General features: G+C 40.1%; 1 protein-coding gene across 1 annotated transcript in view; it reads right to left on the bottom strand.

Annotated features, from left to right (window-relative positions):
• The window catches only part of DPH6 (diphthamine biosynthesis 6), a 218,449-nt gene that overhangs the window by 134,166 nt on the left and 69,960 nt on the right, over positions 1-14,323 (bottom strand). Inside the window, exon 7 of the mRNA XM_026710609.2 lies at positions 2,162-2,256. Within this exon, the coding sequence (XP_026566394.2) occupies positions 2,162-2,256 (95 nt within the window). The remainder of the gene's footprint in view (positions 1-2,161; positions 2,257-14,323) is intronic.

Genomic DNA, 14,323 nt, shown 5'->3' with positions numbered 1-14,323 from the left:
GGTTTTTTTCTTTGAAAATGTTTTGCTTCTCATCCAGAAGTTTCTTCAGTTCTAACTGATTGGTGGGGAATGGAAAGATTCATATTATTCAAAGACTTTCTTGGGTTTTTTTATCTGAAAACATTTCTAGTGGGTAATGGAAGGGTTTATATTGTTCGGAGAATATAAATCCTTTCATTCCCCATTGGAAACACTGAGACAACTAGAAAGTTTAGGACAATCATGACCTGGATGATTAAGAATCTCCATGAACAAAACAAAAATAAAACAGATGTATCAAAGATGTATAAGAATTATATTACCTTGGTGCTCTCTGAACTTGCTTATTTTCTTGCAGATGTTTCAGTATCCAAACTAGGTATCATCATCAGTGTTCTGATCATCAATGAAGATCAGTGCTCTGATACACTGATCATATTATCTAATTTGGGTAATGAAAGATTTGCAAGAAAACAAGCAAGCTCAGAGAGCACCAAGGAGCCCTCATGCCAGCCCTGAGCTACACATATTCTCCTTTATTAGTAATTATATTACCACTTATGACATTTAAATCAATCTGAATTGGGGCCAGTTTTAATAAGCAACAGGTGCAAATGGCTACAGTCTTTGCTCCAAATAATGTGAATGGATGCCACTTATACAGTCTAGAACAGATAGAACTTCTGTTTGGAACATAAAGTAAAGGGACGGGGATATTGGGAATCACCATAAAAAACCACGTCTTTATATCTGCCTTACCCAATATCTGCCTTACCTAAGAAGGCAGCTCATACCCACCAGAAGTTCTTATTGAAGAATTTCAGCACTATGTGTGAAATTGCCTCCTTGAAAAACAAATGGATCACATCCTTCAATCATTTGGAATAAAATAGAAGTGAAACTGAACTCAAAGGGTTTGTACTCGTCTCGATTCAAATGAGAATTTATGAACATCATATTAAAATAACTATATAGAAAAACCCCCTCAGAAATCTGAAAATACTCATAACATAGCTAATAATAAGATTTGGGGAGTTAACATATTTTAAAGCTCAACTTTCCCTAATTCGGTGACCTCCAGGTAAGATGGAATATACATTTCATAATCACGAAACAATGTACTTAAGACTGTACTAGTTGGCATTAGAAGTAAAATAAATAAATTTAACAAATAAATAAATATAATCTAACACATATGGAAATTATCAGGTTTGAGAAGGTTGCTGGCCTTTTGCATTCTTTATGTTTCAGAGTATGATTATTTATTTACATATATTATTTATGAGATAGAGTAGTTGATGAATTCAGTGAGAAACATTTCCTACATTTATGAGGAGGGTAATTTTCTTCTTGAAATACTTTACTTCTCATATAATTTTGTCAAACTGTATCTACCTGAGGTTACTCCCAAGTGGGACATTTGAGATCTAGAAATAAATTATCCTTCTTCATTGCAGTTATTGAGCTGAACATGGGATAAAGCAAGACACTCTGTAAATTCAGATGAAAGGGGTTTCATCGAAATATTTTCCTTAATACCTGCAGCCTAACTTCTTTACCATAATTATATTGACAAATCTACATAGTTATAATAAATTCTCCCATATGTCTATACATATATATTTTAAGAAAATATAGAAAAGATAACTCGGGGCAAACTGGAATGGTTCAAAACATTAGCATTCCAAAGCGTTCTTCAGCAATTCAAGCAAAATGTTTTGTATTATCATTTTAAGTTGCTAATGTTAAAATGGTAAAAAAAAAAAGGGGGGAAGGGGGGGAGGGAGAATGAGAGAGAAAAGAGAAATAGAGTTAATGGAATCTACAGGCTACTGATGTGGCAGTTTATCAAATGTAGCTGTAATGAAAGACAAATATTACTGGCAATTCGCACTTCATGAAAGGATAAAAGTGTCAGTGTGTAGGTACCAGTTTTACTGCAGGCCATAATCAGCAAGTAAACGAAAGTGCAAATGTCTAAAAAGTTTATAGCTTTCTATGAAGGCCCCATCTTGTCAGGCATTGATTTAGGTTAGTGGAGGGCTTTGCCAGTGTTAAACAAAGTGGGTATTTTGAACTTAGAGGACATATTCTGCTGCTGCCAAGAAAAGTGGCCTAAAGCTAAATATTAGTATGGTCCCAGTGCTAACATTTAAAGAAAAGAGAAGACATGGGTCCTTACACAACAATTTTCTTCTTAAATAGAGGACAATCCAATGTGAATGTTTCATATTCTCCCCCTTCTCCACAGACATGGACTCCATACTTCTGAAAAAGCTGAAAAATGGGGAAAAATGCTTTTGGGAATGGTACAAAAGGTTCTCATAAACACAATTTAAACAAATTCAATTTACCACAATACATCAAACAAATATAATACAATTCAAAAAGACAAAACCAACAGATAAGGGACAAAACAAATAACACAAACCAAATGCAGCTTCAGCATTAAAACAATGTATCAATCAAACTTGCAAGGAACTCTAGCCACTCCAAGCAAAGGCCTGGGAGAACAGTTAGGTTTGAAGAACCTCTTGAGCACTATCAGGGATTAGGTGGGCGGGGGAGTCCTCTGGATTTCAGGAAGAACTTCATACCAGAGGCAGGGGTTGAAAAAAAAAGAGAAATACGCAAGGATGTACAGTACTGAAAGCTATATTATCAGGGTTTGTATGACTGAAATGTATACTTCCTTACTGAAAAATTAATCCCTCTGTTAAATTAGACTTAATCAAGTCAATGAGACAAGCACAGGATGGCAACTTATATTGTTCCTAAGTCAGGATGCTGATTCTATTTTCAATACAATCCTCATTTAGATATGATAAATATTTTCAGTTGAAGAGTGGCAAAGAGTGCTATTATTTCAAGATGCTGCTATTTCTACATCAGGCAAGCATAGGCATCAGGTCTCAACATTGTCAGAAAATTATAGCAACTATGGTAGCCCCATTTATTCACTTTCAGAGTTGATACAAGTATCATGTTTCAATCACAGGTCTCTTCATCTTTACAGTGCTACGGGTAGGCTACTAAAACCAATGTGCAAATCATTATTCAACACACAATTCAGCTACATTACTATCAAATACAGTTCTACATCAGATCAAGAATCCAGGTGCACTGGTCTAGGCACAACCCAGATACAAAAGTGAGAAAAAACTCACATAATATTCAGATTACAATTATTGCACAAAATATGAATGGTAATTCCCAAATTTATTGATGGTTCATCAATAATACAGAGCATGGGAAACTGGCCAATTTGAGCTGTTTGATTTGCATCCTATCTTTCTATCAAATCTAGTCTTTTATGGACTTCAGGGAATTTATTGACACTGCTAACATCAACAAAGAACTAGCTGACTGAAGTGGTGTAAAAATATTAAATTATTAAGGGAGAGCTAATACAAATGGCCGATGGAAAGCCACCAGAAGATTATTTGTTGGGTCCTTGGTGGTCTCCGAGGCTGTTGTTGTTTTTTTGCTTATAGACATTTAATTACCAGAAAAGACTATATCATCACCAGATTTTATGTCAAGAAACTCATATTTGAGATGCAATACAAGGCCATATGTACTCCATAAATGAAGTTTATTTCTAATATGTCGGTGTAAGATTTGGCAAACTTCTAATAATTCTGTAGCATTCTTTACCCTAGTTTAATCTAAAATGTCTAGAGCTTCCTAACTGACATTGAACTGAATTTACCTGTGAAATTAATGAATTTTTATTCATGTCTCCTGGCAGCCTGCTGATGCTTGTGTGGATGCATTCTGCCAATGTTCTATCTGCTTGTCCTCCTTTCCCATAGTCCGTACACTGTATATTGCAAATGACTTCTGGATTAGTAATATTTTCTATTTGAAATGTTTCATAGGTCTGATTTTTTTGCATATTGGAATCCAATTTTTCTGCCCTTGTCTTCTAGCTCCTGGCTCTGCCGACAACTTAGGCAGGAAAAAACTAAAACTTCCTTTGTTTATTCAATTTGTATGGCTGCCTGTTTTAGCAAGTGACTGTGAGCAATGGACAATCTTAAAATAAATTAAGAAATGAACTATCATTATATCTATCTATCTATCTATCTATCTATCTATCTATCTATCTATCTATCTATCTATCTATCTTTGGTTGTTCAGGTTTTCTCCCGCGTAAGATTCGAAGTATCTAGGCAACGTTTCGATGAAGTCTCATTCATCATCTTCAGGCTTCTGTCTCCAGCTCTGTGCTTCTCAGAGTGATGTGAGATTGCAGCTGCTTCTTCCTTTTAACTGCTAGTGGGGTGGGACTTGATTGGGTGGGGGCTTGGCTGTGTTCTGATTGGGTGGGGTGTGTTCTCATTGGTAGGGGTTTGGCTGTGTTCTGATTGGTTGGGGGTTGGCCGTGTTCTGATTGGTTGGAGGCGTGTTCTGTTCAGGTGGGGGCTTGGTTGTGCTCAGGTTAGTCTTAGTTGCTGGGGGATTTGAGTTGGTGAGCTGTGATCTTGCTGTTTGGCTTGAGTTCGTGGTCGTGCTGCATCTTCATAGTGGGTGTCGGTTTGCTTCATGTATGGCTCGGAGGGGTTTGAAGTGGGTAGTGATGCAGCTGCAGTGCAGCTTCTGGTCCATGGTCGTGTCTCATCTTCTGAGTGGGTGTGAGTCTGTTTTCTACATGGAAGTGTGGTGGTGGCATCTTGTGTGGCTCTCATGGGTGTGGGTCTGGTGTCCTTCTTCATGTTAGGTACTTCATGTTAGGTTCATGAGGGCGGGTTTCCAAATGGCTGGAAGGTGGGAGGTCTCATCTCGTTTGTTCATGCTGTGTGGGCGTTTTTCTATCTCTATGGCTTCTCTGATTATTCTGCTGTTGAGTGTTCCGTTTTGGCGATAGTTCTGGTATTTTTAAAATCAATTTCATGTCCTGTGGCTTTGAGGTGTTGGACCAGGGAAGAGGTTGTTTCTTCTTTTTTGATTGAGTTCTTATGTTCTTCAATGCGTGCACTTATTCTTCTGTTAGTTTGTCCAATGTATGTGGTAGGGCAGGCAGTGCAGGGGATTTCGTATACTCCTTGGTTTTCTAATTCGATTTTGTCTTTGGGGTTTCTTAGGATGGTGGATATTTTTCTGTTTGTGCAGAATGCTGTTTTGATGTTGTGTTTTTGGAGGATCTTGCTGATTTTGTCTGTAGTGCCTTTTATATATGGGAGGAGGGCTTTGCCGTTTTCTTGTTCTCTGTCTTGGATTTTGGTTGGGGTTTCTTTTTGGATTAGGTGGGTAATCTTCTTTCTTTGGAATCCATTGGCTGTAAGTACGTTGGTGAGAGTGTGTAGTTCGGTTCTTTGGTGTTGTTCATCGGCTAAGCATTTTGTTCTGGAGATGAGTGTCTTGGCTACGGAATTGATCTGTGCTGGGTGGTGGTGTGAGAGTGCATGTAGATAGCGGGTTGTATGTGTTTTCTTCTGGTAGATGGTGTGTCCTAGGGAGCCATTGGATCTTTTGTATACCAAGACATCTAGGAAGGGAATTTGATTGTTGGCTTCTGTTTCCATGGTGAATTGTATTTTGGGGTGTAGGCTCTCTCTCCACGTGTACATGTGTAATATGTTTGAGTGAGATGCACAGACATCTTAGAAATATGTAGGAATATTTATTTTGATCAATATTTTCTGATTAGAAAAAGAATGTTATTTAGTCATAATTTTAGCGCAAGTAAAGGGAAGCGATGGCTGCTCAATTAAGGACACTGAGCTTGTCAGTTGGAAAACTGACAGCTTGGGTACAAGACCTGACTGCCGTGCAATGGGTTGAGCTCCCATTATTTGCCCCAGCTGCTGTTTATCGAGCAGTTTGAAAGCATGCAAATGCAAGTAGTTAAGTAGGTACTACTTTGGTGGGACAATAACAGCATTCTGTGCACCTTGGTGTATGACCATATGACCATGGAAATGTCTGGAGAATGCTGGCTCCCTAGGCTAAGAATTAGAGATGAGCACTGCCCCCTAGAGTTGGAAATGAGAGAGGGGAAACCCTTACACTTTTTAGTGCAAGTAGCATAATAGTGAAATGACATAATCAACTCACTATTCTCTCTTGAACTGAATTGTAGAGAATATGAAAAATAGCCTTTACAGCTCTAAAGACAAATGTTGCTTATAAGAAGGAAAATACAATTTTAGGTCAAGTAATCCCATCCCACTGCTTTCTTTAGCATCTTGCAGCAATTTATATTTAATTCTTGTTTTTTATCATGCCATACAGATAGTTTTCAATTTCTTGTGCTAAGCTTCTGTTTCCATGGTGAATTATATTTTGGGGTGTAGGCTGTTGAGGTGTGTGAGGAAGTTGTTCAGTTTTTCAGTTTTTGAAAAACTGAACAACTTCCTCACACACCTCAACAGCCTACACCCCAAAATACAATTCACCATGGAAACAGAAGCCAACAATCAAATTCCTTCCTAGATGTCTTGGTATACAAAAGATCCAATGGCTCCCTAGGACACACCATCTACCAGAAGAAAACACATACAAACCGCTATCTACATGCACTCTCACACCACCACCCAGCACAGATCAATTCCGTAGCCAAGACACTCATCTCCAGAACAAAATGCTTAGCCGATGAACAACACCAAAAACCGAACTACACACTCTCACCAACGTACTTACAGCCAATGGATTCCAAAGAAAGAAGATTACCCACCTAATCCAAAAGAAACCCCAACCAAAATCCAAGACAGAGAACAAGAAAACGGCAAAGCCCTCCTCCCATATATAAAAGGCACTACAGACAAAATCAGCAAGATCCTCCAAAAACACAACATTAAAACAGCATTCTGCACAAACAGAAAAATATCCACCATCCTAAGAAACCCCAAAGACAAAATCGAATTAGAAAACCAAGGAGTATACGAAATCCCCTGCACTGCCTGCCCTACCACATACATTGGACAAACTAACAGAAGAATAAGTGCACGCATTGAAGAACATAAGAACTCAATCAAAAAAGAAGAAATGACCTCTTCCCTGGTCCAACACCTCAAAGCCACAGGACATGAAATTGACTTTAAAAATACCAGAACTATCGCCAAAACCGAACACTTCAACAGCAGAATAATCAGAGAAGCCACAGAGATAGAAAAACGTCCACACAGCATGAACAAACGAGATGACACCTCCCGCCTTCCAGCCATTTGGAAACCCGCCCTCATGAACAGACGAGTACCTAACATGAAGAGGGACACCAGACCCACACCCATGAGAGCCACACAAGATGCCACCACCACACTTCCATGTAGAAAACAGACTCACACTCACTCAGAAGATGAGACACGACCATGGATCAGAAGCTGCACTGCAGCTGCATCACTACCCACTTCAAACCCCTCCGAGCCATACATGAAGGAAACCGACACCCACTATGAAGATGCAGCACGACCACGAATTCGAAGCCAAACAGCAAGATCACAACTCACCAACTCAAATCCCCCAGCAACTAAGACTAACCTGAGCACAACCAAGCCCCCACCTGAACAGAACACGCCTCCAACCAATCAGAACACGGCCAACCCCCCAACCAATCAAAACACAGCCAAACCCCCTACCAATGAGAACACACCCCCACCCAATCAGAACACAGCCAAGCCCCCACCCAATCAAGTCCCACCCCCACTAGCAGTTAAAAGGAAGAAGCAGCTGCAATCTCACATCACTCTGAGAAGCACAGAGCCGGAGACAGAAGCCTGAAGATGATGAATGAGACTTCATTGAAACGTTGCCTAGATACTTCGAATCTTACGTGGGAGAAAACCGAACAACCAAAGATCCACATACAAATACCCGTGAGAACCTCAGAATATATATATATATATATATATATATATATATATATATATATATATATATATATATATATATGTATGTATGTATGTATGTATATATGTATATATATATATGTATGTATGTATGTATGTATATGTATATGTATATATATAATATACATTCTTAAGTTTTCATGGTACTTACATGTATGGTATTCAGCTTTGTTGGGGTATTTTCCCACGTCATTATAGTTGTGCTTTTAAAGTTGTAGCAATGTTTTGGCAGAATCTCATCTGCCATCATCAGGCTTCTGTATTGTGTATACTGTATTTTGTATATATATATATATATATATATATATATATATATACACAACCAAGAGATGGGACCCTTCACCCACTTGAGGCCCCAGACCAGGGTACAGATAGCTGCTAACTTAAATGCCTCTCTAAAAGACATTAGGGTGCCTCCTTGTTTATGATACGCCATTATTATGGATCTTCTTTAGAAGCCTGCCTTGCATCCCTCATAGATGGGAAATTATAGGCCAATCTCCTACTGGGTAAAGTGACTGACAGAATAGTGAATTCTAAACTGTACAAAGTCCAAGATATTTAATTGGAAGAAAAAGTACATCCAAACTTAATTCTTGTATTAGATTTTAATCAAACAATCTGATTCAAGGAATATTTAAGAAGTTTCTTTTCATTTTTTTCTCTGTCAATATTTTATTTAGAATATGTATATATAGCTCAAATGAAGATATTTCTTGTCATATAATAGAATCATGTCTGTTTACACATTTTGGATGCCTAGCTGAATATATATATATATAAGTATATATGTATTTTTATTCAAACGTAGATCACATTATCATTTTGAGTCCTGGGTTATCAGATACTTTCCTTTAAACAAGAAAATATCTCTTTCTCTAAACTTCGTCTAAAAATCAAAATTTTTAAATCAAGCTTTCACTTCCAAAGCTTATACTGCTGGCAAAAAGTATAGCTCTACCTGTTAGAAGATGCTGTAAAGTTCTTGCACGACAAATCCATCAAGAATAATTAATGCTGATGCAGCAAGAATGGGCAACTTACAAAGTAGTTAGGTAAAACAACTTATTCCTCCTCTTTCCAAAATTACTCTTGGAAAGCTCTAGAAATGGAAACCATGCCAGGGAGAAGTGGCTACAAAATGTAGCTTTATTTGGAACGAAATATATGATTGTTCTTCCTCACTGAAGCATCCATTAAGCACTTCCCAATAAGAAAAAAAACAGTATGTACAAGTTTCCTAAAATTATTTGTTCTAATAATGCCTTTTTGGTGCCATAAATCCTTCCTGGACATCAAGATCAAACACTTTAGAGTTCCCCCTGGTGTTATAACTCCTTGGAGTGGATTATCTTAAGCTTCCTGTTGCTAGAAGTTCTTCCCAATTAACTGCAGGCAACAAACCCATACAAAGAGATGTGCCTGCTTCTGAAGGTACAGTGAGTGAACTATTTGAACTCCAGACAAATCTCAAGTAACCAATCAGGAAAAGAACTAGGAACTTTTGACCTTTTTAGTATAGTTACTAGAGATAACATATTTACCACAGTTCAAGGTTATTCTAAAACAAAAGCAACAGTTTCCAGTCTCTTTTATGGACATGCCAGATGAAAACAGACTCAGCCTTGTCAAAATAAAGCATGGTGTGTGCGTGTGTGCATGCATAAATAAATTATAAACAGTTTTAATATATCCCATTCTAACTAGGACAAAATGATTTGTCTTTTCATTAAAAAAATGTTTTGTGCAAATGCATCTATGTTTTAAGGCAGGGGTCTCCAAACCACAGGCGGAATTGGGCCGTGGAAGTGGTAGGCAAGCACACACATGTGCACATTCCCACTTGCGTGAGCAGCAGGCAACTGTCTATGCTCCAGTTGCATGAGTGGCAAGTGTGTGTGCCCGCCACACACAAATGGAGCTATATACACGTTGTAAGGCATCCAGAAAGTATCCATGATATCAATCACTCCGAGACATTTTCTCTCCAATTGATTTATTTAGAAACAGACCTGGTATGTCTAAAGCAATTTCCTAAAGTGAAAATTATTCGCGCATTACACAGAATCCACCCTCTCTCCTCCCACTTCTACACTTCATAAATCACGAGAACCAATTAACTGCAACTGGAATTTCTTAATATGACATACAGAATAATCTTGAACTTTTCAATTACTCCAACTCCCTTAAACAAAATGTGGCAGCTGAATTTCAAAGCTGACAGGAGTCCCCCCTTGAAAACGCCTCCTCCTAAAAGAAAAGAAAAAAAACCACATACAGGGGTTAATACATTGTCCTTAACCCCCCTATACCCCCTCCATGAGGACCCTTCGGTTTGTGGGGAAAATCCTCATGGAATTGGTTAACCAATAGATCAGCATGAACATCCTAACTCTTTACCCAACTAGCATCTGAGAGGGAGTATCCTTTCCATAAGACCAAATATTGCAATCCGCCACGGTGTAATCTAGAATCGAGAATTTTTTGAATTTCATGTGTTTTCTCCTGTACCGTTAAGGGTTTAGGGGGAGCGATTGGCAGTGGTCTTATCATTGATGTAGTAGCTGGTTTTAGTAAACTACAATTGAACACGGGATGAATTTTCCCCAATAGTCGAGGAAGACTTAACTGGACAGTGACTGGATTGATTATCTTTGAAATTGGGAACGGACCCAAGAATTTTGGACCCAGCTTCCTACTGGGCAGTTTCAACCTAAGATACTTGGTCGACAAATATACTTTCTCCCCTACTTTAAAAGGCGGTTGAAGGGATCTATGTTTATCTGCCTGTTTTTTATAATTTTTTGCAGCTTCAGTCAAAGCTTTTTTTGTATCTTCCCACCCTTTTATAAATGAGTTCATCCATTCTGTTAGGGACATGGATGAGGGAGGTTGTCTAGGTAACTGTGGCATCAGGACAAAATCCATTCCAGTGTTGATTTGGAATGTAGTCAATCCCATGCTGCTATGTACTGCATTATTTTAAGTAACCTCTGTAAGAGCTAACAACTCAGCCCAATTTTCTTGTTGATAATTTACATAGCATCTTATGTATTGTTCAATCATGGCATTCGCCCTCTCCGCTGCTCCGTTACAAGTAGGATGGAAAGCTGAGGATAACCCTTGAGAGGAACCAATGGATTTCAGAAATTCCCTCCAAAATTTTGCGGTAAATTGTACCCCTCTGTCTGATATTACTCTACGAGGTGAAGTCTATAGATATGTTTCACGAACAGCTTTGCAAGTTTTTTCACAGATGGAAGTCCTTTGCAGGCTATAAAATGGGCCTGTTTAGAGAATAAGTCAATTATAGTCCAAATGATCGTATTCCCTTCACTCTTAGGTAATTCAACAATAAAGTCCATTGCGATTTCTTCCCAAGGTTGGGTTGGTTCAGCAACCTGTTGCAGGAGGCCAGGGTTTTTTCCAATTCTGTGTTTCATTATGGCACAAATTGAACAACTTTTTACATAGTCCTCGACATCAGGTTTCATTTTTGGCCACCAGAACTGTCTTCTCAGTAAATGTAGGGTTTTTAGGAATCTGACGTGGTCTCCCAGTCGGGAGTCGTGGCTACGCTTTAGTACCAGTAGTCTTATGGTTGTGGGTACATAAAGCTTAGTCCAATTCCAAGCTAGTCCATCATTCATTGTCAACTCAGTTTGATGGTCCAGGAACCAAGGATTGGTCAATAGGGCTGTTTTCAATTCCGCAGTCAGCTTATCTTCCAGGCGTTTGGGGTTGCAGTTGGCTTGGGCTCGAGTAGTCACTTGGCCAGCCGATTGAGCATCTGAAATTAATTGTACTATTTCCTCTTGGTGGCTGTCAAACTAAGGTTTTCTGGACAGAGCGTCTGCCAGTACGTTTTCCCTCTGGGGATATATTTAATGTTGAAGTTGAATCGCTTGAAATATTGGGCCCAGTGGACTTGTTTGGACGATAATCTCCTAGGGGCCTTTAGAGCCTTGAGGTTCTTATGATCAGTCCATACCTTAAAAGCCTCTGGCACCCCTTCTAGAAAATGCCTCCAAGTCAATAAAGCCCATTGTATGGAGAATGCTTCTTTCTCCCAGACTGCCCACCTTCGCTCTGCCCACCTTCGCATCTGTCAGTTTTTTGGATACATAAGTGCAAGGCATCAGTTGGCCTTGAGAGTCTTTTTGCAGCAAAATGGCTGCCACTGCTACACCACTTGCATCTGTTTGGACAATAAAAGGCTTGGTCACGTCTGGGTGCTTGAGGATGGGCTCAGCTGCGAAGAGGTGTTTTAAGGTCTTGAAAGCTTTCTGACAGTACATAGTCCAAGCCAGGGGTTGACTTGGCTTTGGTTTGATGGGTGATGGGCCCGTTTTTAATAGCTCTGTCAACAGGAGGGCAACTTCAGCAAAGGATGGAATGAATTGTCTATAGAAGTTGGCAAACCCCAAGAAACTTTGAAGTTGTTTTTGGGTTCTGGGGGCTTGCCAGTCCAGCACCGCTTTTACTTTTCTGGGGTCCATTTCAATCCCCAGGTTGGATATTCGGTAGCCTAAGTAATCCAGCAACTCTTTGTTGAATTCGCATTTGGAGAGTTTCACATATAATTTGGCGGCTAGAAGTTCTTCTAGAACTTGTCGGACCAATTGAACATGTTCTCCATGGTTTCGCTGAAGATAAGGATGTCACCCAGGTACACGAGGACCCCCCGGTAAAGGTGTGGGTGTAGCACCTCATTGATGATCTGCATAAACCCTGCAGGAGCCCCCTGAAGTCCAAAAGGCATGATTTTGAATTGGAAGCTACCCAGAGGGCAGTTAAAAGCAGTTTTCCACTCATCTTCACCTTTGATGCAGGCCCGGTAGTAAGCTTTCCTGAGATCTAGCTTTGTGAATACCTTGCCCTTTGACAGGTGGTTCAATAAGTCCTTCATAAGAAGGAGAGAATACCTGTTTTTGACGCATACAGCGTTCACACCTCTAAAGTCAACACACAATCTCAACCCGCCATCTTTCTTCTCCTTGAACACGGGGGCAGCTAATCTTGATTTAGTAGGCTCAATAAAACCTCGTTCCAAATTGCTGTCGATGTCTTTCCTTAATTCAGTCATTTCAGCAGGCATCATGGAATACATCTTTGGTTTTGGTAATTTCACCCCGAGCTCTTAAATTCTATGGCGCAATCAGTGGCTCAATGGAGTGGTAAAATATTACACTCTTCTTCACTGAATGCTTCAGCCAAGTCTTTGTATTAGTAGGGTACCTGGGGGTTATCTGAGTGAAGGTGGGATGCCATGGATGCTGGCTCAGGCTCTGGGTTCAAGCTGACTGGTGGCTTTGTAGTAGGTGGAAGAGAGGGCAATGGGCCCAGTCGGATGAGGATTTTTCTGAATCCATCCTCCCATTTGATTGTCAGGGCCCATTTGTCTAGCCAAGCAAGTCCCAGTATGATTGATTCTGACATCTTGGGGGCTACTATGAAGCGTATGAGTTTGCGATGATGCCCTAATTCCATCTTGATCAATTCTGTTATTTGAGTGGCTGGGGCCCCCCAATTAAAGTTCCATCCACTTGCTCAAATCTGATTGGGCGTTTTAGCAGGTTAGTCTTTATGCCAAATTGTTCAACGTGGGGAGTCCGATAAGACATCTAGAACACCCAGTATCAATGACAGCTTCTAACTCCCTGGCCTCCCCAGTGTTTGGTACCACTAACTTGGCCTTGACTGTAAAAGGTATGATGGGATCACTCGCCATTGGGTCGTCTTGGCAGGTCGGGTTCTCAGGGATGTGGTGTTGGTCCAGTGGTCCATTGCTCCCATCTGTGCAGAGGGGGCTTTCCCAGCTGTGTTTGGCGAACCCGCCCCTGCCCGGAGGTCTTACTTGATTCTTCCGACCTCTAATAGCTGGATTAGACTTCGACTGTGGTGCTTGTGGTACAGGAGCAGGGGCCAGACAGTCTGCTGCTCTATGACCGGCTTGGCCACATCAGTAACATTTCAGCACCCTAGTGGGTCGGGTATGAGCAGTTTTGGCTGGTCCGGTTGGCGGTTTCATAGCCACAATTCTCTTAGGCAGGGCTGCCAGAAGAGGTTTCCTGTGTGGGTTGATGCTGTGATCTAAGCTGAGGGATGCGACATACCATGATTGTAAGGTCTCTGGGATTCCCCTAATTTCACAGGCCTTCTTTACTTCTGGATCAATGGCTTTTTAAAAATAGTATAAAGTCATTCTTTCACAGCAATCCATGAGGTGGCTTGCAACCCTTCTAAAGTCCCAAATAAATTCTGACAAGGGTCATTTGCCTTGCCTCATTTCCATTAACTTCTCTTCATTCTCTGCTACCCTGTCTGGATTTCAAATCTGAGTCTTAGTAATTGAATAAGTCTGTTTACATCATGCTTGTTCGTTGTGTAGTTGGGCCACCCAGTCTGAAGCATTCATCCCATTTGTTATGGCCATAACCAAATTGCACTCTGTGGCGTATTGATCTCCAAATTGTTCTATATGGGATCAGATT

Source organism: Pseudonaja textilis, chromosome 1, assembly GCF_049901715.1.
Source record: "Pseudonaja textilis isolate UNSWEBS1 chromosome 1, rPseTex1.2, whole genome shotgun sequence".
NCBI lineage: Eukaryota > Metazoa > Chordata > Lepidosauria > Squamata > Elapidae > Pseudonaja > Pseudonaja textilis.
The sequence above is the reverse complement of the archived record's forward strand: the minus strand, read 5'-3'. Positions and strand labels throughout refer to the sequence as shown.